Source organism: Ischnura elegans, chromosome 5 (genome assembly GCF_921293095.1).
Source record: "Ischnura elegans chromosome 5, ioIscEleg1.1, whole genome shotgun sequence".
Classification (NCBI taxonomy): Eukaryota; Metazoa; Arthropoda; class Insecta; order Odonata; family Coenagrionidae; genus Ischnura; species Ischnura elegans.
In genome coordinates, this window is record NC_060250.1 from 74,782,792 (window position 1) to 74,805,969 (window position 23,178).

Here is a 23,178-nt window from a genome sequence, read left to right on the forward strand (position 1 = left end):
TATTGAGATTTGTAGTATTGATATTTTACATTTACCCGTAGACTTAAAAGTAAATAAATGCGAGCAATAATGATGAATGTCATTGCTTCTTCGGTTGCAAATTTATTATATTAACAAATATCTGAATGTGAGAAACAATCCCCGTGAGTGTTTTTGTTTCTTTACAACTTAGAAATTTTTTAACCACACCAGTTCAAGGGAAGCTTAGATAGCTTACATGAATTTGACGATAGCTATAAATATCCCGACTCCAATCCTTATTTTGCATATTCATGCAACTTCATATCTTACGGCCCTGCGCGGAGAAATGTTACCTATCGCTCGCTCTTGGCTATTTTGTTATGTTATGCATGAATTCCTAAAACAAGAGGAGTACATACATCGAAACAATTTAGCAGGCCATTGTATGCCACGTACCATCTATCTTTATCCGGCATCACTTTTCGCACATACGTCTTCCCCACTTTTCGAGCATACTTCATGTCTCTCAAATAGGACGTAACATGGGCGTATCCAGCGAGGAACTGGAGGGGAGCAGTTCATGCGCCACCCCCCCCCCTCGAAACAAAAAAAGATAGTTTAACATTTTTAACCAGTTTTTTTCACCCTAGAAAAATTATATATTAGTATGAGACTTTTAAATAGAATGAAAATCAATATTTTGAAGCAAGACATTTTACTAACCAATAAAGCATTGATAAAATTGTTTCATTCGCCTACTCTATGTTTAGGTGTCACAAACGGGAAGACCATGGCTTGCCCCTCTCCCCCCTTCTAGTTTTGATCTTGGGTACGCTCTTGGGCTGTGGTAAGACCAATACATATTTTTCCTCCTAGAAAAGCCAAGAATCATCGAGATACGTCGTCGAATGAGGTCTGCTGGTTCATTTTTTTATTAGTGAGGGATCGAAGCGAATGCAATTCGTTATGCTTGCACATTTGACTAAAACCGTGGCTAAGTATTTGGGAGCAGTGATATGTACAGTTAGTGCTTGAAAGGCGAAAGAATCGTGTTTTGATTTGCATACCACTGAGGGTAATCCTTGACGCAGCCATGCCTTGGGAGGAGTGATCCAACCGTATTTGCATTTTAAGCATAATGTGGAAAGTCCTGTCGTCTTTTTAAGTGAATGAGCATCACATTAAAATACGATAGAGGCCTTCAGTTGGTGCAAGTAGACATTGCCGCGTGCCGTATTCTAGAAAATAGAGTTTATTCATTTATTTCTTAATATGAAGATATTCAGTCGTCTCAAAAATTATTATGATGATGCCTAATGTTGCATAAATTATTTGAACCGAAGCGCTTCTATTTTCTATAATAAGATGGTTTGTTTTTAATTGTGACCAAAGACTAAAAAATCGATTTTCACGTCTGTGCATTCTCATGAAAGTTAAATGATAATTTAAATTAGACACATATTGCCTTGGCAGTGCGTAATTTTATTGCATAGTTCAAAAGCAATTATTCCCTAAAAATATTCCTAGTTGATGCCAGTGGTATACAAATAATAAGGCAATATTTGTATTAGAAATCGTTAAACCACCCATAGTACATTTACTTTCTATGGTTCAATAAATTCACCCGTAAATCTTCTATTCTTCGATTATTATCAAGACCGGTTTGGTTTCAGAAAAAAAGATACCCTTTTCCATTCCTTCATTTTTGGAGCCAGATTCTCAGCTGGCACGCAGGTGCTCACGGGCTCCTCTCTTTTAATATTTAATCACATTGTAATTATCACATAACTTGAAGTGGGTGTGTGAAGTATTTTGAATGAAAAGGGTGAGAAATCAATGAAATCCAATGAGATACAGCAGGCGACTTTGTTAGTGTAGGTATCCAAATTTAATTTTTAGTTGCAAGATACTGATGAATTAAGAGGAAAATGACGTCCGAAATAAATTTATTCAATAAGAAAAGATTCAAAAGATTGATGAGAAGAGAAACAGATGGGTAAATAAAGCTACCCATATCTTGACCTCGACGACCAAACCCAGCAATCTTCATGACCGAAATCGAACGAGTCCGTTTCCCTCAGAGACGAATTCCCTTCCTCTATCTTCAAATCCCTTCGCTGTGATCCTAACCGTGACAGGGATCGGAGTGGTGTGTTGGCTATAGTGTGGGCTGCGCACCCTACGGGCCCGGGTTTGAATTCCGGCGGTGGAAGAGATTTTTAGTGATTGTCCGATCCCTACTCGAGTTCTCTTTGGAGGGCACTTCGTACGGTCGCATCCGGATTCCGCACCAATAACACCGCCAAAATGGGTCGTAAAAAGGTCCAATAATCTATACGTATGTATCCCGCGAATGACCAGTAGTTAGCAGTTCCGACCTGGTGTTGGGACTGTTTGTGGGATATTCCTGCCAGGTGCAATGCATGCTAGGTATCCGACATAGTGCGAAGTTGTGATGTCGTAGTACTGCTTTTATTAAAAATTCACTGAAACTTGAAAATGAAATTTAATTTTGGTTTGGTCAGTTATGTCTGACAGCTACAACCTTATTCTCAGCAAATCAAGACGATTTCTGCCTTTAAGCACCATAACCAAGAGCGGATCCAGGATTTTTTTTCTGGGGGTCTGACAGGCAAATGGTCTTCTCACATTTGAGATTTAAAAAAAAATAACATGAAAGTATTACTGTACTAAATATTCCATTTATTTTAATATTAAAGTTATTAACCTGAAATTAAATGATTAAGGATCCGCTGTAGACAAAACGAAACGAACGTAATGATAACCATATTGATAATCTTGGCTATTTTTTTAACGTCTGGGGGGGCACGTGCCCCCTGTGTACTCCCCTCCCCTAAATCCGCCTATGACCATATACCAACTCAAGATCCGAAAGACGACCTATTGCCGTTGGCATAACAGCAATATGCGAAGTTTGGACGCTTGCGGTCAGGAAAGTTGGGACAGGAAACGTTCTCATCTACCGAGCCAGGTGAAATGTGAGCAGTACGGATGAGCTGCTTCGTACAGCTAGCCCTCCCTCCTTCGGATGGGACGTTCAAACTGTGGTTCACTTGGCGCCTTTCGTAAAGGGCGATTCCGACCCCGGGTTTCCTTCCGCTCATCCTTCCTCACCCATCCCTCACGGTCAGTGCTGTAGTTGGGCCGGTACGGCGAACCCCCTAAAATCCAAACTCGTTATAAGCGTACCGGTTTAAATACCTTCGCGGCCGGATGTATAATGCATGTTCAGCTGTTGTAATTTTTGGTGAATACCGCCTAAATTTTATTTCCAACTACAGCACTGCTCATGGTGCAAATGACCTTAGCTATCGTTAGCCTCCCCCAAATACCTTACAACACCCTTACCTGTCGCGCTGTCGCCGCTATTCATGGGAAAATCATCACATCATCCAGCGCTTCGCTATACTATATGTTGCCACCGAACCCAAACTCATCTGCAGTCCGTTCTTTTTTGTGTCCTCTGCTCATCGCCGCATCCGACGGCGTGGCCCTCGTCGCCCCGCCAACCTGAAAACCACCCTCGGATGGATCGCCGTCTGGCGCCGCCTTGGGAGCAGATGTGGACTCGAGGGAGCTGTCGCCTCCCATGGATGACGAGATCAAGGACGGCCAATGGCTCGGGGTCACCGTGCGGAGCAGGGGAGTTGGAGGCAAGGTCCTGGTGAGTAACTGCATCGCCCCGCGATCGCGACCCCTCCGTGACATTATAACCTCTCTGAACTGCGCACGCGTCGAAAGTTAAGCTTGAATCACTCGATCATTTTTTCCGTCCCTCAGAGTAATAGCTCCGGCCAAGGGCGGATCCAGGATTTGGGGGGGGGGGGGGGGAGGAACCAGGGTCTGACGGACAAACGGTCGTCTCATATTTGAGATTAAAACTACATGCAACAATTACTCAACGAAATATATAAGTTTTTAATATGCAAATTTATATAATTTTTATGTTGAAATGTAAAATTTATTAACATTTGTGTTCAAAATAATGCCTATTTTTTAAGCGTCTGAGGGGGCACGTGCGCCCGTGCCCCCCTGTATCTGCCTATGGCTCCAGCGATAGATTTTCAGGGATTACTCTCTAGTTGCCTAGTCTGTATTCATTGCCCTTCATTGTTAATTTTGTATTTATTTCTTGATACACGATATTGTGGGAGTAAAGTTTCAAATTGTTAAATTATTAGAATTAGCATTAATATTTTTCCTTGGGTTTGATTCTGTGGTTGTACTGATGAATGAAGTGTTGGATATAGGACTTATAGTTTGCACAAACTAGGAAGGGTTTGCAATATCTGCTACATACTGCATTATCAGGCCATTGGAGAGACAATTTGTCTCTTTTTTTTGTTTGAAAGGGGTCTTAAAAAGACTATGGTGTACTACATTTATCTGGTGTTAGTGTGGAGTGTCTGCAACCTCACATCATTACTCAGTGTTCCAGCATACAGTATTGCCTTTCCGTAATTTGATGTGAATACCATTGTGAAATTTGTTGATGTTATCTGTTTCATATATTTGGATGTAAGTCTTCAAATAGGAGCAGTTCAATGAATATTTATATTTCTGATACTGTTGATATTTTGTTTTCCCTGTGTGATAATGCTACCTATTTTTGTCTCATATTCTCTTACTCAAGTTCATTAACATTGGTTATAATTTTGATGCTGATTCATTGTAAAATTTCAGTAAGTAGGTCAACCTTTGTTTGAAGACATTATTTCCCCCACCTCATCTGCTCAAATTCTGTTCCATATATATGAGCTAATCCAAGAGGAAATAAATTATTCCAATTGCTATTATGACAATCAGTAAATTGCCATTCAAAATTTCTCTATTGTTTTTGGTGCTTACGTATCGAATCATTTTATGTTATCTCATTCTCTCTCCTCCCCAGGTTTGTGCTCATAGATACATTAGAAAAGGTGCTGATTTTCAGTGGGGTTATGGCTTATGTTACACCCTCAACCAGTACCTCGACTTATTTGAAGCTGTAGAACCCTGCAAAGGGCGGCCAGTTAACCGGTAAGGGAAAATCCAAATTATAATTCAATTTAATTAGGTTTCAGGTTTCTCTCTCTCCAAAAAAAATTACATTTCAAATATTTGATACATAATTTTTCTTATGATCCACCTTTTGTTGAGAAAATATAACCTAGTATAACACTGTGTTAAGACTTCTTTGACCTACTGTGATGGGCATCCTTCAGATTTTGATGGATCAATTTACTAAAAAAACCTTGTAAAAATAGTGTTTCCAATCATTCTCTCATTAATTCTTAAAAAAGGTCAACATATGAATAAAATATATAATTTTACAGTAGCTTTAGTCTATATCAATGTTATATATGTCAAATTAATGGTATATTAAAAAAATCCTTTCGTGGCTAGATTATGACAAATAAAATATTCCATCCCTCAAAGTTGAAAGCCATGCATCTCCTTAATGTGAGAATGGGAACAATTGGAAATTTGATGATGAAACTTTAGATTGTTGACGTTTCCAAAAGGCCATCTGAATTCTTCTCTTTTGTATGGAATTTTTCTGATCTGATAACTGAATTTATTTCCTCTACAGAGCACATGAACAATTCGGCTACTGCCAGGCTGGTACATCAGGAGCAGTGGTTGAAGATGATGTTGTAATTGGAACGCCAGGACCCCATACGTGGAGAGGAACTGTTTTTGTGAAGAGTGTGACTGACGTGTACCTCGAGAGAGACAAGACAACATATTTCGGACCATTGCAAGATGGAGCTCCAGTTGACAAGTACAGCTATTTGGGTAAGTTAAAGCAATTGGAAGAATAATCACAGGAGTGAGGCTCTGAGGCAGATCCACATAAAATCTCTGCAGGGAGTTTTGATGTAAAAATCAATTTAAATTAGGGAGTCGAGGTTAGAGAAAATTCAGACCCTAGCACATGCAATTAAACATATACCTTAGGGATGTCATCACTTTCTAAATTGTATTGGTTTTGAAGTGTTGAATTAACTCGCATACTTCTTCTGATGCAGCCCTGTTAATGTAATTCATTAAATTCAGAAATTTTGGCAGAGTATGATATATTGATTACCTTAACCGACCTATACTCTCTATTTCAAATGGGTTTAAAATCATTTCTGTATGTTATGGAATTGAATTTTCAAGGAAATTTTTAAACTTTAATTCCAAGATTTATTTTCAGAGATAGGCAGCTTTTTTACAGTAAATCTTTCCCTCCATTCATGATATTTACCATATTCCTTCATTCTTTCACCTAACATGATTTATGGATATTCCCTATCTGTTGATCTCTACCTCACCCTGGTTCATAGGTAGTGAGTGACTCCCTGTATTGTCTCTGGCCTTGGGTGTGGGTGACCTGAGTTATTTCCCGTCTATGTAATGCAAAAAAAATAACCCTCTCTCATCTCTTTCTAACATATTCCCTCTTTAGGTATGTCGGTTGCTGCTGGAAATTTCTTTGGAAACGAATTATCATATGCTGGAGGAGCTCCTCGTTCCAATGGAACAGGGCAAGTTGTCCTGTTCACCAAAAAGAAGTCAGTCACCCACCTAAAGGTGCATTCCATCCTGAGTGGAGAGTTATTTGCTTCCAGCTTTGGTTATGAGGTAGCAACTGCAGATGTAAATTGTGACAAGTGAGTATATTCTTCATACCTTCAAGTATTTACAGTCATTGGAGTAGCACTATAGTTGTTCTCAAGTGATATAAAAACATTGTGTTCATTGCATTTAAAGTGATAGACGTCATGTGGGAAAACCAAACCTGGTAGTTTTTAAGTACCGTATATGTCTGAATATAGTCCCCCCTTTTTTTCCAAAAATGCCTGTGGTAAAAGTAAAGGGGGGGACTATATTCAAATGCATTTTTTTAAATTTTCCCGAAACTGAAGCCTCAAAATTAGAAGGGAGGGGGACTATATTCGGAGAAATACGGTTTTTTATTTTTTAAGTATTTTATTTTTGCACAGTTGGTGCCACTAATGCTTTTTAATCGTTGAAATTTTCTCCCTATTCAGTATGTAACCATTTTAAGGCTTGCAGAAATTTTCTTGCATCTTCCCATACATCCAACCATTTAACTGCAGTGCATCCATATTCTCTGCACAAGAATCCTATCGATATGACATAACACATTAGTTTCCTAACGGCTGAATTTAACAAATTCCTCTCACGCACAACATATCAACTGTGGTGGTCTTTCCTCCTGCTGAGTTTGAGCTTTAACCATTCTGAGTACCTAGAAAATCTGTGCTAAATCCTGTGGCTGAGCATCCATTCATGACTGTGACCTTAGGTTGGCTACCTTGTGTACTGTTTTCTATTATAATAAGAGCAGTATATTTCAGAAATAAAAGTTGGACCCTTGTTTGGAAGAACTTAAAATACTTGCTGTCCTGAAATAATAAATTGAATATAATAAATAATAATAACGAGAAAGTCTTCAGTTTTTTTGCTATTATAATTTTCCTAAAATTTCACAAATTCTTATTGCACAGTGGTGGCTTCCAGTGGCGGCTGGTGGTAATTTATCTAGGGTGTGCATTAGAGCAGATATAGGATGATTTAATTATATTATGTTAATCCTAATCCATGAGCGTCATATTTCGTCGTAATAGAATACATAGCAAGCAAAAAATATCACTGGTACACTCTACCCTTAAAATTGCACGAACAGAAATAATATTAGCATGTATGAAAATAATTATTCTCAACACACCTTTACAAGTGACGGTAGTTGAAATTCATTCTCTTTTCCTTACACCCTATGAGGAAGTAGTGTAGAAAATGGCTATACAGATGGCTCTGTAGACGGACTAGGATCCTGGGCGCAGGTAGTGTAGGTGGCGGCTACACCACTACACTACCTGCTAGTCAGTCACCAAAAACATGCGCGTGAACACTCGCATGGTTTTGAGTCTGCTCCCATCGCCCCTTTGAACAGCACATATCCCCCCGCTTACCTCGTCCCGCCAGAGCTCCCTCAAGCGATCGCACAGACCGAAAATGCGCCCAGCATGGTGCCACAGGATCGCACACTTGTAGAGCGGTGAATTCGAAAAGGAGATAGCTGTAGCGTTCGGAGGCTCATGTTTCTTGCATATGCAGACAGTACTTTTATCCTTCGCGTTGCAAAGGAATAGTTTTCTTTTATAATTTATTCATCTTTGGGTGTGCACTTGCTAACATGCGTATATGCACGTGCCGCCACTGGTGGCTTCACAGAAAATTGTGATGTTCTGGAAAATCAGTGTGCTTGGTTAGCAACTTCATTTTCTATATTACTATTTTTTTCATATTTTCATTAACATTGCAGGATTCCAGATCTGATTGTAGGAGCTCCATTTTATCATGGGAGAGATGTTGGTGGAGCGATCTATGTCTATTTGAATAATGCTGACCATTGCTTCAATTGTTCTGAACCAGTAAAGATAACTGGGAAGAAGGAATCACGCTTTGGTTTTGCTATTACCTCTCTTGGGGACCTCGACATGAATGGCTGTGATGACATTGCAGTTGGTGCTCCTTATGAAGGAAATGGAACTGTTTACATTTACTTGGGCTCCCCTGATGGCCTTATTACCGAACCCTCTCAGGTAAGCCTTTGGTATTTAATTTTCACTGAAGATAGGCACTCCAATAGCTGAATACTTGATTGCAAGAACATTGAGATTTTAGCTTCAAAATGTTTTCAGTAGCTGATATTCATAGTATATTAGCTGTCTGTTCAAAACTTATTGAAAAGGTGATAATGGGAGCACACTGACTGAGAATTCTTGAATCTCTACAATTGTGATGGAATTTTGAATCCAATTTCCACTGCTGTGTGAGAGTCTTATCACTAATTGATCTATATCTCTCAATCACAGAGGCATTCCTGTTGCTTTGTCCTGTTCACCATTCAAAGTCAAAATGGTTATTACCAAATTCACAATCATTCATAGCTTAACCCTTTCGAGATGGCGGAGTTTTCGTCTTAGCATGACTGCTGTACTGAGCCCCAAGAGACTCTTCTTTCTCGTGGTACGGAGCATTTTTGGAGGACATTCGTTAAGAATGGTCTCGCGGAACCTTTTTCAACCCCTCCGCTCTGGGACTCCGCATTAGCATTATCTCAGACTCCGAGAGTAGTTGCGCTCCCTCCTTTCCGGTTTTACAACAATACCTGCAGTATTGGTTTGTGGTCAACTTATGTATTGCTTATATGTATTTAGCATATGGATAATTGTTGCTTGCTCGTAAATTTCAGACTTTGAATTGAATTCCTCATTTTTTTCTGAGCACTGTCAAATTTTAAACGAAGTTCTAAGGTTAATATTAACGCATTTAATGTAGCAACAATTTCCATGTTGATGTTTATACAGAACTCGAGATATAAGTTAATTTATCGTAGAATTTCGTTTAAAAATTATAAAGGCAGCTCAAAAGACAAAGAATTCAATTCTTAGTTTATATTTCTTGAGAAAAGGACAAATATTTATTTCGATAACTGACTGGATAAACAATTGCATGACCTTACCGCTAAGAGGGGTAATAAAAGACTAGGGGTCCAGGTACCTGCTCCCGGATTCCAAGGGTAAATCCTAAACCCCACAGCGTTGGGTCCCGAGACAAAGACAACGTAAACCTGCGACTGTCCTGAAAGGGGGAGAGCTAGAAAACGTATATATATACGGCTTTTGTTCTCCTAGCCAGGAAAATCTCACACGTAAATATATGGCTTTCATCTCCCAGGTCAGGAAACGTCCACATGTATATATACGTCTTTAGTAGGGAAAAGGTTAAACCAAGGTGTAATTCATCTTCATAATTTTTTCAGGTCATACACTCAGAAGATTTTCCAGACAAGAAAGGCCCAGTAACTTTTGGTCACTCCCTTAGTGGAGGAGTTGATTTGGATGAAAATGGCTATCCTGACCTATTAGTGGGTGCTTACGAAGAAGACAAGGTGATGCTCATACGTTCCAGGCCAATCATTGGGATAACCATAAATATTGTAGACAGACATTTGAAAAATATAGATCCCTCTAGACCTGGCTGTGCCCGGTTCCCGAACGCAAATTGGACTTGGTAAGTACAAACATTGAAATCTTGGCAAAAGGCATGTACATAAGGGCGGATCGGAAAAATCGATTTTTTTCAAATCCATCTGGCCCTATGAAAAAAAGTTGTGGGACCGATCAAAAATAAGGCCTGAAAATTTTGAGATCTCTTGAGGGGGAGAAGCGAGCGGGGAGGGGACGGGATCGGCCTGACATTCTTGTATCCGCGACGCTGCGTGGGCATTGGAATATTTTCTCCGCGGACTCAAAGTAGGCATTTTGTGGCTAAACGGTGGCAGATACGTCAAAATGCACGAAATTTTTGACGTGAAAGACCAGTAACTCACCAAAATCTATAGGGAATGACCATCAAATATTATATTATTAGTATTGTGACCCTCCTCCCCAAATTGCATTTGAGCGAGGGTCAGGGGTTCACCTATAAGTCTCAAATTTTTCAGGCCTTATTTTTGATCGGTCCCAAAACTTTTTTTCATTGGGCCAGATGGATTTGAAAAAAATAGATTTTTCTGATCCGCCCTAATCTACATACCTGTACAAAAAAACTATGCCCCTGTAAATTCATAAAATTTAAAGCCTTAGCTGTAAAGTCATATTTGATGACTCCTTGAATATCAGCTGGCAAAGGATGGTTAATCCAAAATAGAGTATACTTTTTATCCAAAATTAGAATTATTTCTATATTTATGTAGTTCATTATGATGTATGTAACTGCAACATGCAATTTTGTGTGATACCTACTGTAAAATTATGAAAGGAAAATTATTTTCGGTCTGAGTATTTGGAAACGATGTCATATAATCAATTGATAAATATTTTGTCAGCTGAAATATTGACTATGATTTTTTTTTAATAGTTTAAGCTTCGTAGCGATATCTGTTCATTTTTATCAATTTGTGTCTATTTTGTTCCTTCAGCTTCACCTTTGATGCCTGCTTTAAAATTGAGTCTGCAACCAATGCACTGCTGAATACCAACCAGAACTTTACCTTGAAATACCATCTGGAAGCAGAAACGTTCAGTGGACGAAAATTTTCCCGTGTGTGGCTGGGAGATAACTATGAAACTAGACCCTCAGTTTTAGAGCGCCGAATCAGTGCCTCTCTGAGGCATTGCACTTCAGAAGTTGCTTATCTAAAGGAAAATACACGGGACATCCAATCACCTATTCAATTCAAACTTACGTATACATTAGTCCAGGAAGAACCAAGGATAGAGAGTGAGTTTGGTCCTTTGCCTCCTATTGACCGATATCCTATCTTGAACCAGCAGAAAGCTGCCCATGTGTTTGCAGCTCATTTCCAGAAAGACTGTGGGGAAAATGACATTTGTGAATCCAACCTTGTTACCATTTCTTCATTGAACTTAACGAGAGGTAAGACCCTAGAAGTAATTCTTGTATGTTCAGGGAATGCCCAAGTAGATTTTGGTATGCATTTAACGGGCGTTAAGTTAAGGCTGTTTTTTTAGAAAACAAATATGTAGTGATAATTTTAAACTAGCACTTCAGGTGCATTAGCTTCATAGCTTTGGGGAGTTATAAAAAAAATTACCCAAGCAGCAATCAATATCCCCACAACATCCATAAAACATTGTCGGCATTAACATATGACATCCATGTAATATCCATGTTAATCCAAAGGGCCTGCAAAACAACATTGTAGTTATGTCCAACAAAGAACATCGACATCCATATTACAACATCTCTTATAATTCTTTACAGCATCTAATGACGAGATACTTGGTGCGGTGGCGTAACTATGGGGGGGGGTAAGGGGAAAGATCCCCCCCAAAGGCCAGAGAAATAAAAATAAATATTTAAAGCTATTGTCTAGTTTTTGTATACAATAACTGCATCTGCTTAAAGTTAAATTTTAGTGCCAAAATTATGTAAAATGTATTTCCAGGCATGTCTTTTTTCAAAAATTTTCCCGGACCCGTTGCCTGGGAGGAGGGGTGGCCACCTCATCCCCACCAAGCGTATTCCTAGTTACGCCACTGACTGGGTGCAGTGGCACAGCAAGGGGAGGGTTTTGGGGGATAAAACCCCCCCCAGAGCTTAGAAATCTTTCAAAGTTTAATCCATTTTACTTAATTGGATTGATATTACTAATAGAATAGTGTAAGGATTAATAAAATATCTCTCAGAAAGCCGTAAAACTCACCATTTTGAACCATTTATCCTAAAATTTTGCAATTTATTAATCTCGCACCTACCGCTTATCCTGGTGGGTATTGCATACCCCCATACACCTGGTATTAGTTGCACCTAAACCCCCCCCAGCCTTCATTTCTAGCTGCACCCCTGACTGGGTGAGCTTATTATGATTTTTGGTAATACCCAGACATTCAAGCAAAACATTTGTGCTCTTCAATTCTATACAGAACATATGCTACCTATGGATACTGTTTGGAATAACAATTTTTTTGATATCAGGGATATTATACTTGAATATCTATGCCACTTCATTTTTACAACTCCTTGTCAGTGTTACAAATAGGATATCTATATTACGTTTTCAAAATATCCATCATGACATTAAAATGTGTTTGGTATGTATATACCAACTTTATTTAAATATCCGATGGATATTGTCTGCTGCTTGGGTAGCTTGGACTGGATGCCATCCATCATTCTTCTGAAGAAATAATTGCAAACTGCATTACACACTACTGAATTTGAGTTGAGTGATTTCTTAACCGCCTAAGAGTCTTTTCCAGAGTTCATTTCTCCAGACCATATTATATCCTGGCTATATTTCATCCCAAGATGTCTTTCTCCATGATTCATGGTTTGAATTAACAAAATAGAGTAAATGGTGCATGAAACCCTAGAACAAGGGGCGGATTTAGGAGGGGAATCACAGGGGTCAAGATTCCCCAAATTTTATCATAAATGTTTAATTTTTATTAGTTTAATAGTTTTTGTATCCTCAACCCTTTCCTGCCGGCGCCTACAATAGGAAAACGTTTTCGTGCTACAATTAGCATGAGAATATGTTGATGCATACATCACCATAGAATGTATAGATGTATAGTTAAACTCAGGCCCGTCGCGAGGGCGGGGCAACCAGGGCATTTTGCCCTGGGTGCAGCAAGTTGGGGGCGCACCGTGTTTGCTGATGAAAAAAATTTTTAAAAATATCCTTGTATGTTTTACTTTCATAATCGATAAAATATCTTTATTACGAAAAAATGTTTTCAATTATATTTTCAACTCTCCCGATTGCAGATATATCAATGTTATGGGGCGGGGGGGGGGGGAGGGGGCGCACGATCCCAGTTCGCCCCGGGCGCCAGATCAGCTAGCGACGGGCCTGGTTAAACTCAATGTAGAATATATGATTGGAATCAAATCTCACATAAATATGTATATGTTTTAAAATACATAATCATTTCGCATCACAACAAAGTTAGTTCATGCATTATCGTAGAATTTATAGATTTACATATTATTAAACTCTATGTATAATCTTTTATTGGAATCAAATCCCAACTAAATATCCATTTTTAAAATGATCATTTTAAACCATTGTTTCAGGAAAAGATGGAGGATGGGAGCTTATGTTGGGACAGCTGAGGGAAATTGGTTTGAATGTTACCGTTCGAAATGATGGTGAATCAGCATATGAAACTCAATTATTTGTCACTCATCATGCCAATCTCAGCTACATCGGTAGAAAAACTGAGGTAAATATTATCATCTCTCATGTTGTCTCTCCAACATTTTTACCTTTTGAACATGAAAGTGGATTATTCTGGTGAATGTATTGAAAGTAATTCAAGAAGGTTAAGTCTGAAAAAGTCATTAGTTTATAGTCAGATTTTGAAATAGAAAAAGGAAATTTTCAGCAGGGAGGAATTGATTGTTGTTTGTGATCAACAAGGCTTCCTATTTTTTTTAATTGCCTAAATCGAGAGATTATTACTCCTGGAGTACGTATTTCATGCTTTTAGATTTTTAAATGATTATATCTATATTTTGCAATCATAAGAAAATTGAAAATTTTCAAGCGCACGAAAATGCAATGGCTAAGTATGAATGCTGGCAAAAGCCTGTGTGGCATCATTCTGGTTCTGGCTGCCGATGTGTGAGGCCACCTTGGTGCGAGGATATGAGTGTGGATACGATGCAGCCTGCTAGCAGGTAGCAAAGTTCCCTGCTAGCAGGTAGTGCTTGGCTTAAATAAGGATTATTAATACCCTATCAAAGGAAGGAAACTTTCCGAACATATACAATTTAACCCTTTCGAGACGGCGGAGTTTTCGTCTTAGCATGACTGCTGTACTGAGCCCCAAGAGACTCTTCTTTCTCATGATATGGAGCATTTTTGAAGGACATTCGTTAAGAAGGGTCTCGCTGAACCTTTTTCGACCCCTCCCCGCTGGGACTCCACATTATCTCGGACTCCGAGAGTAGTTGTGCTCCCTCCTTTCTGGGTTTACGACCATACATACGGCATTGGTTCGCGGTCAACTTATGTATTGCTTATACGTATTTAGCAAATGCTTAATTGTTGCTTGCATGTAAATTGCAGACTTTGAATTGAATTCCTCATTTTTTACTGAGCATTGTCAATTTTAAAGGAAGTTCTAAGGTCAATATTAACGCATTTAATGCAGCAACGATTTCCATGTTGATGTTTATACATAACTCGAGATATAAGTTAATATTTATCGTAGAATTTCGTTTAAAATTTTTAAACGCAGCTCAAAAGACAAATAATTCAATTCTTAGTTTATTTTTTATGAGAAGTGAACTAATATTTATCGCGAAAACTGACTGGATAAACAATTGTACGACCGCTGTCCCTTACCGCTAAGAGGGGTAATAAAAGGCGAGGGGTCCGGGTACCTGCTCCCGGATTCCGAGAGTAAATCCTGAACCCCGCAGGGTTGGGTCCCGAGACAAAGATGACGTAAACCCGCGACCGCCCTAAAAGGGGGAGAGCTAGAAAACGTTTATATACGGCTTTCGTTGTCCTGGCCAGGAAATTCTCACATGTAAATATACGCCCGTCGTCACCCGGGTCAGGAAACGTCCACAAGTATATAATTAGGTGTATAGTAGGGAAAAGGTTAATTGGTGATTATTAAGAAATGTTTCCTTGAAGTCTGTGCCTCATGCATGCATTAGTAATCTCAGACGATGTAAAACTCCTATCAACTCATGTAGAATCTAGGTCCCTGTGACGTCACGTGGAGTGGCATGGCATTGGCGCCAAAGTGGCCTTTTTCAAATGAGGTTAAAATTGACCATTAGCATTTGTCTAAACTGGGAATTCTAAAACCAAATAATTTATATATTATGAATTCATTAGCGGTGGGTAGCAATCGCAATCAATGCCTTTCGTTTTCTTTGATGAAGGAAACTACCCTATTGGATGAGATCATTATAATGTATATGAGGGTATGATAAGCAAAGGGGTATAAATGATTTTTTTTCTAAACAGAGTTAGGTACAGAAATTGATAGAAAAAATATCAAAAACTTGGTGGCCAAAAGTGTGAGTCTCAGTTCTTTGCTGATATGGAATAAAAATCTAATGTGCTACTAAATACATGCCGTATTTCTCCAAATTAGTCCCCCTCTGAATATAGTCCCCCCCACTAATTTTGATGGTTGAGTTTCGGGAAAAAATTCAAAAATGGGTTTGGATATAGACCCCTCTTTACTTTTACCATGGGGATTTTTGGAAAAAAAGGGGGGGCATGCCATTTTATTCTATTAAGGAGACATTGTGATGCATAATTTTCTGAAATACATACTTCAAATGACTTCAAGTTTAATTTTTTTACAGGGCAAACAGTTCCCATGTGATCCATTTAATAAAACAACTGTTATATGCAGTGTGGGCAATCCTTTCAAAAAAGGATCATCTGGTAGTGTCCTATTGAGATTTGATCCGAAAGGGTTGGATGATACCACATCACTTCTTGAATTTGTTGTTCTAGTCAACTCAACATCTGATGATATAAATGATGAAGGACCAAAAGCATTACATGCTACAGTTGTGAAGAAAGCAGAGTTGTCACTTAAAGGGTAAGAGGTTCATTCATTTTAATATTTCTTGTAGTTCATTGGGTTTGACAATATTACGTACAACTCATAGACAAAATATTTGTATTTTAGAATAAACCAAAAATAACCCAAATTAAAGTTGATTATAAGCTAGAAATTATAATTTTAATATTGCTTGAAGGAAGGTTATGAGCAGTGGTGTCATGGCAAAATTAAAATTAAAATTAGCTGTGCCAAAACGCACTTTCCTTAACTTTTTTGTCAAGTAAAATATTACTCTGCGTTTTTTCTTATTACAAGTTACATCTGCTTATTTTAAAATAAATTTTTGTCTTGGTTACAAATTATATATTAGATACTTTGAGGCACCAGGTTATTTGACTGTTATGTATTTTCTCAACCAGTGGTGGAGCAGCATTCCTGTACCATGATACCACTGGTTATGAGGTAATAAGATGACTCTGTGGCTAGTATTATTTTATGTGGCTAATTGTGTTGTTTTTGTGCTAGGTCTGCAAGACCAGAGCAAGTTCTGTATGGAGGTTTGATTAAAGGAGAGTCTGCCATGGTGTATTTTGATGATGTTGGGTCCAGAGTGATTCATACATATCAAGTTTTTAACAACGGTCCTTGGAAAGCCAGTAGAGTGGATATTAACATTGAATGGCCTTTCCAAGTTGCCAACAACAAACCTCAGGGAAAATGGCTCTTGTATCTGGAAGAAGAGCCAACCATTGACTGTAAGTAAATTTCATGGTTGCTTTTATCAATATACATTTATCAAAGTAATTTTGAAGAAGTGAAATTAACAATGGCCCCTTATATTGCACAGAAAATGGCAATGTTAATGTTAGTGTTAATTTTATATGATTTGTGACTTCACTCACAAATTAATTTTCAATACATGCACAATCAAATTCAAACATGTAAGATAGACAATATTATGGACTATGAAGAGAAGGATTAGGCTTGATTATGTAGAGTTCAGTCATAGTGAGAGGTGAAGTATCAATTATTTTTCGTAAACTGGAATTCAAAATTTTATCAATTATTTACATGAGACATTACGATACCTCCACTGTATAATTGTGCAACTGGATCAAGCCCGCTCATCTAGGAGCCCATCAATACGTATGCGGTCAGCTGGCAGGAGCGCAAACGTTCATTTCCTAAGCTTAGAGACTTGGAGGTGAGCATATTTGTGTTGCCAGCTGAGCCCATATGCATTGTTGGACTCTTAGATTAGCGAATTTGATCTACTGGGCGATTGTTGAGCACTAGTTCAGTGGATGCATCGATTACTGAGGTTGGGAACTAGAAAAGTGGTTTTATTAACACGTTGCGTACGGATGGCGAGGATTCTCGTAATATTTTTCCCAAACGTTCCGGATGGATGACGAAGATTCTCGTCATTTAGTTGCGTCAACCTAAACAATTTTTTAGCGTACAATACATATTCGTTAGTACATTTTCAGTTGTTGTTCGTTATTCATAATGAAGTGATGCATCATAACGTTTGATTGGGTAAAGTTATATTCTAAACATTAGCTTTTTAACCATGTTTAAACCAAAGGCATATTTCCAATCTCAACACCTCCACCCAGAATCGGCGTTTGTAGGAGTTTTAAAAACCCTGGTACGCAACGTGTTAAGCATTTTTGCCATCTTTTTATTCTAAGTTCATAATCACTGTTTCCTTTAAGTGTTATGCACTGTGCTCTCCCATATCTCTCATTTTCACAGTGATTGCGGATATCTATGTCCAGTCAAAATTTCTTTCCAAAGTGTTTTTAACCCTTTCGCTGCTGTGAATGTACCTTTGATTCCTCCCAGCTGTTCCCTCAGCTCTTTTGCCACATGTGAAGGGTTGATTTCCAGAGAGTGAGCAGGAGCAAAAGGGTTAATAACGAACGTTCCAAACATTGGGATTTATGCATGTGTTTAGCAGTAAAGTTTAAAATTCCTTTATAGATAGGCGTAAATGTATGGGAGATTTTCTCATCAATCTGTGGAAATTTCGTGATGAATCATCAGAAGAAAGTATTTTTTAAAGAAATGTGTCCCAAGAAAGTTTTTCATTTGAATGATAATAGAGTTGTCAACGCTTTCCTTTGTAGCTCATGGAGGGGGACGATGTGAAATGGTAACTGGCCAAGTTAACCCTTTGGGCCTCAAAGTTAGGCAAGGATTGAATGAAACACCACTGGAAACTCCATTTCAAGAGGGATTCAAGGAGGTGTCATCTTCAGAAGGTGGTGAACGGCAGGGAGTGGTTACTGGCACATGGGATGATGAAGAGGATGAGGAGGAGGAGGAAGATTATGAAGATGAGGAGAATGAAGAGGAAAATGTAATCCAGGATGGCAAGGAACGTGCAAAACGAGACACTGAAATGGTTTTACGTCCTGAAGCAATTGTTGATAAAGATGGTAGACGAACAGATGTTGTAACTATGGTAAGAAATAGCTCTTGCACCAATTCTCTTTTACCCAAAAATTCTGATATATTTTCAACTATGGTCACAAGAAAAAATTTTATTACGCCAATTTGCTCTTAAGTTGTAATATTGACTGTCAGGGATCTATGAAAGTTAATTGCATCTTAGGCCATAGCAAAAAAAAATGTTTGATGTAAAATTTAGGGGGATGGCTCAGTTGGAGGGGGTACACTTAAAACCCATTTTACACGAGACATGTAACTTCCCATCTTCAATCTGCTACTTTTCCTCAAACAGCTATTCAATAATTTTAGAATAAGAGCTATTTTTCTGCCTTGCATTCATGCATTACACAGCTTTACTAGATACATTTTGAAATGCATGTTTGTATGCGCGTGAGGTTGTGCAATTACATACGTCATGTAAAATTGGCTTAAGACTGGATCTGTGGAGCATTTTGTGGAGATAAGAATCCCAACGCTTCCCTTTTACCCTTTGCTAAATCCAATATGTGGCTATTTTTAATTTTTCTTGGATTTTCATTTTCAACCTCTTAAAATATGCTATTGGCAGTAAAATCCACATGTTTAATTAAGTGACTTGATAAATATTTGTAGGTCGCTGGAGAGCGCTAAATTCAATATTTTTTTTTCAAATCAACTACAGGGTGGAGAAAAATTTTGTCACAAAATTTTAACCCTGGATAGCCACTACCAGTAGGAACTAAAATTACCAATGATTTTTAGGTGGAAAACGCACCATTTTTAAACTAAAGAAACTCGGAGCCAAGGGCTCTGATTGGTCGAGAGTTTGCCTTGTTGCTGGATTTCTTGGATACATTACGATCTCCGGCAGGCCAAGCATTTGAAGTCATGAGTTCTCCAGAGCATTCGACAAGAGGGCAAACTTGCAGCCAATCAGTTTGCTTAAAGTTTGCAATCAAGCGCTTGGCTTTAAGTTTTTGTACTTCATAAAAACGGTGTGTTTTCGACCTAAACATGATTAGTAGTTATGGTTCCTACTGGCATCGGCTACATAAACTGTGAAAAATTGTAGAAGTTTCCTTCTTAATGGGATTTTTTTTCTTTTCTGTAGAAACATTAAATCATGGTTTGGCTAGTAGTAGATCCTGCCCGCCTCTGTGGTGGTGCGGGATTCCTCATCCCAACCCTTCTGCACCTATCCTATCCCAAGAGGCGTCCTTGGGCTATTGCGGCGGCACTTCCTCCTTTCTCCTTCCTTGTCCTCCCCCTTCCGTGGTGGGGGTGAAAAGCGAAGGCTTATAGACCCTGCCCCGGGAGTGCAACCCCGCGGGCCCACCCTGGAGTGTCATTTCCACTAGCATCGGCTATATTGCAGGTTAAAATTTTGTGACACAATTTTTTCCACCCTGAATAGAGTACATTTTCTAGGGGTAACACAAAAAGTTTTCGAGTTCATCAGGGCAAAAATTCACTTTTATTTTTTGCCTAAGCAAACTTAATCTAGGCATATAAAATATTTGAGATCAGAATGCCACCATGTGCTCCACCATAAACACTGAGCTGAGTGCACAGGGGGTGTAGTTGCAGTCAGCTGATTGGTCCTGCAACCCTCCTTACCTCATCCCAAATTCCCTTGCGAGAGTTGAGGGAGCAATTTTCTGTACTCGATACTGGCAGAAAAACAACACTTCACAAATTTACAGCTCAAACATCTTGAATCTACTCAGCTACTCTTTATTCCAGGAATGATCATTCAATCTTCCTGTTGCATAAACTTTAATTGTTTCTATTTGCAAATGTACTCCTCAAAGAAGATTATACTTTATCCCTATCAACTATCCAGTTTGCCTTTTATTTAACTTCTGACTAAATTTGCTCTAAAAAGAAAAAGTAAAGCAAAATTAAGGAAAAACACGCATAACAACTTCGAAAAATACCTATTTGAAGGAGAGAATTTCTCTTCCTCTAATTATGAGGTGCGATATTAAGATGTTTGTGATTTATCTAATACCGGTCATGTTTTCCATCCACAGAGTTGTCCAATTGGATCAGCTAAGTGCATACGGTTTAGATGCAGAGTTTTTAATCTAGGAATGAACCAAGAAGCCACCATTCGAGTTAAAGCAAGGCAAGTACATACTAGTATAAGTATTCAATGTTTTGTAGAAATGGGATGCAACGTAGCACATAATATGAAGGTTCAAATCACAGTCACTAAACATAGACACAAAAAAAAGGAAACACTCACACGAAAAATATAACTGGAAGACTTTCGTAGTTGTAGCTACTTCATCAGCCAAGGAGAGAATGAGTGGGGAAGGAGTGTGTTGGAAAAAGGGAAAAGGTGGGGGGAAGAGGGGAGGGGTGTATTGGGGCGGGGCTAACTCAACAAGATACATTCAAACCCGGGTGCTTATTGGCTTGCAAATGCCAGATGCACGCCAATTCGAGGGTGTGGAGATTGAGGAGCGAGTCAGTGGGTAACAGGGAGGCAATGATTGAAACTTTGAAACATTGATTAAAGATGGAATCATGCGATAAGCAATGTGTGGGGACCGGGAGAGATGCGTGTGGGGATGACGGACAACAGGATGCGCGGTGATTATTTATTCTAAGGTTGAGGGGGGTGGTGCATTGGCCTATATAAAAAGCGGGGCAGAAGTTGCATTGAAGGAGGTATATGATGTTTGTAGAGGTACAGGTGGTGGAAGGAGATATCGGGAGGAATTTAAGTTTGGAGAGGAAAGAGGCTGGGGGTGGAGAGAAAATTTTACAGGTTTTACACATGTACAGGCATGCATAAATACATCTCTCATGCTGGCTACTGATTACTTCAAATTTCAATTATCATAAGGATTCAATTGGATAATTGTAGATTTTCTTAAAAATTGAGCCATACTGAAATTCTAATTGCTATTTTTCTCTTAGGTTATGGAATTCAACCCTTGTGGCAGATTACCCACATGTGGGTTGGGTGAGAATAGGTTCTCGAGCAACAATACATATCCCAGAAGACTTGGGGATTCAGCAAGATACTGGAGATGATGTAGCTCAGGTGAATTATTGGATATAGTTATTGCAATTTTAAACTTTATTTGGTGTGTTGGAAAGGTTCTCATATTTTTTAATTCCATTTCAGGTGGAGACTTTAGCATACCCTGACTTGCTTGATCAGCAGGAACCAGAACCTGTTCCTATTTGGATAATCATATTTTCAGTTTTATTGGGCATTCTATTGTTGATAATTCTGAGTCTTGTGTTGTGGAAAATGGGTTTCTTCAAGAGAGACCGCCCATCTGAAGATCCAACTCTTGTTGCGAACATTGAAAAACGTCGTGATCAGAATGGTGCTGAATATTCTTAGTATTGAAAAATATTTAATCTTGTCTACCATTTTTTTAAGTGAGCACGTGAGTGTTTCTGTGTACATGAGTGTATGTGCTGATGAATGTTAGAGATTAGCGTAAAGACTTTTCGAGTCATTGATGGCTCAGGAAGTCAATGTTTTCAATGTGGATGTGTGATGTACTTGGATAAGAACTGTTTCCGACAAGGAAAGAAAAACTTGTGCATTTGTCTGCTACGGAGAATATAATTTTCCAGGATTCTGTATTTCTGGCTTAGCATGAAATATTACAGATTTCCTGGAAAATGTTATCCTCACTAACCCACAACCAATATCTTTCAATTACCCCTGTAAATGCAGTGTGTGAAGTAGTGCAAGGTGCCTTAAACCAGACCCTTCTCTTTCGATAATTGTTGAGGAAAAGAGTGGTCTATAAAACTGAAGGACAAAATGAAGACTACTGCTTTTGTGTGGCAGCCAAAATAATATTTAAGTGCATTCACTGGTCGGAGAGACATTCAGTGGATTGTGAGTGGCCAACCAATGTATAAACTTATGTGCTTCATCAAGTGCTAACAGGTGATCTAGTAACTTCTATGAAGGCTTGGACAGTATCTTCCATTGTTATTACTTGATGACATTTAATACATCAGTCGTGAAGAAGAGGCACTCATTATCTACGGACAATTGTGATTTTGTGAATGCATCTTGTTCATGAAGAAAGATGTTAATAAAATATTTTCTGAAAAAGCTAATGGGTAGAATGCTTCATATGTAAGTATGTATCCCATTTTTTAATTTTCAGTCAATGGTTTAGTCTTTAGTATCAGTCTGGTATTAACCCTTTTGCGCCAGACGTTGGGTGGAGCCGACAGGCATTTTCATACATAAAAGACCTGACGTTGGGTATAGCTGTCGCAGATTTTTCAATGCAAATGACAGGACGTCGGCTCTAGCCGATGCGAGGGAAGGGAAGTGACCGCTGAGTTAGCATTTGTCTGATGGACTCAGGCCTGGCCTAAGACTCAGCTTAACAAGTCATTAGGACCACTCCTCGGCAATTAAGCCCGACCCTCCCAATCACGTATGATCATCATCCTCACCGCGTGAGTCCGTTGCAAAGTGGCTATACTGTCAATAGTTTTTTCAATGATATATTTTGTGGCATACTACAATTTTTTTACACTTTGAAATGAATTCTTCGTTTTGTTATGTGCATAAGCAATTTTTAAACTAAATTTTAGCTATAAAAGTAATGGACTTCTGGACTTGTAGTCTTAGTATCTTATGTTAACTAACCTCGTCATTAACTCTAGAAATCTGTTTAAAATTCCACAATGCTTA

The 23,178-nt window shown here is 38.7% G+C and overlaps 1 protein-coding gene across 2 annotated transcripts in view; it reads left to right on the plus strand.

Moving 5' to 3' along the window:
- LOC124159069 (integrin alpha-PS1) overlaps positions 1–22,589 on the plus strand; it is a 324,679-nt gene extending 302,090 nt beyond the window's left edge. For both annotated transcript variants that reach the window (XM_046534584.1, XM_046534585.1), the window contains 14 exons: positions 3,543–3,646; positions 4,874–5,001; positions 5,555–5,760; positions 6,416–6,620; positions 8,300–8,579; positions 9,803–10,053; positions 10,964–11,421; positions 13,588–13,736; positions 15,847–16,088; positions 16,578–16,807; positions 18,185–18,522; positions 20,522–20,616; positions 21,417–21,543; positions 21,628–22,589. In XM_046534584.1, the coding sequence (XP_046390540.1) occupies positions 3,543–3,646; positions 4,874–5,001; positions 5,555–5,760; positions 6,416–6,620; positions 8,300–8,579; positions 9,803–10,053; positions 10,964–11,421; positions 13,588–13,736; positions 15,847–16,088; positions 16,578–16,807; positions 18,185–18,522; positions 20,522–20,616; positions 21,417–21,543; positions 21,628–21,852 (3,038 nt within the window). In that variant the 3' untranslated portion in view covers positions 21,853–22,589. The remainder of the gene's footprint in view (positions 1–3,542; positions 3,647–4,873; positions 5,002–5,554; positions 5,761–6,415; positions 6,621–8,299; positions 8,580–9,802; positions 10,054–10,963; positions 11,422–13,587; positions 13,737–15,846; positions 16,089–16,577; positions 16,808–18,184; positions 18,523–20,521; positions 20,617–21,416; positions 21,544–21,627) is intronic.
- The last annotated feature ends 589 nt before the right edge of the window (positions 22,590–23,178 follow it).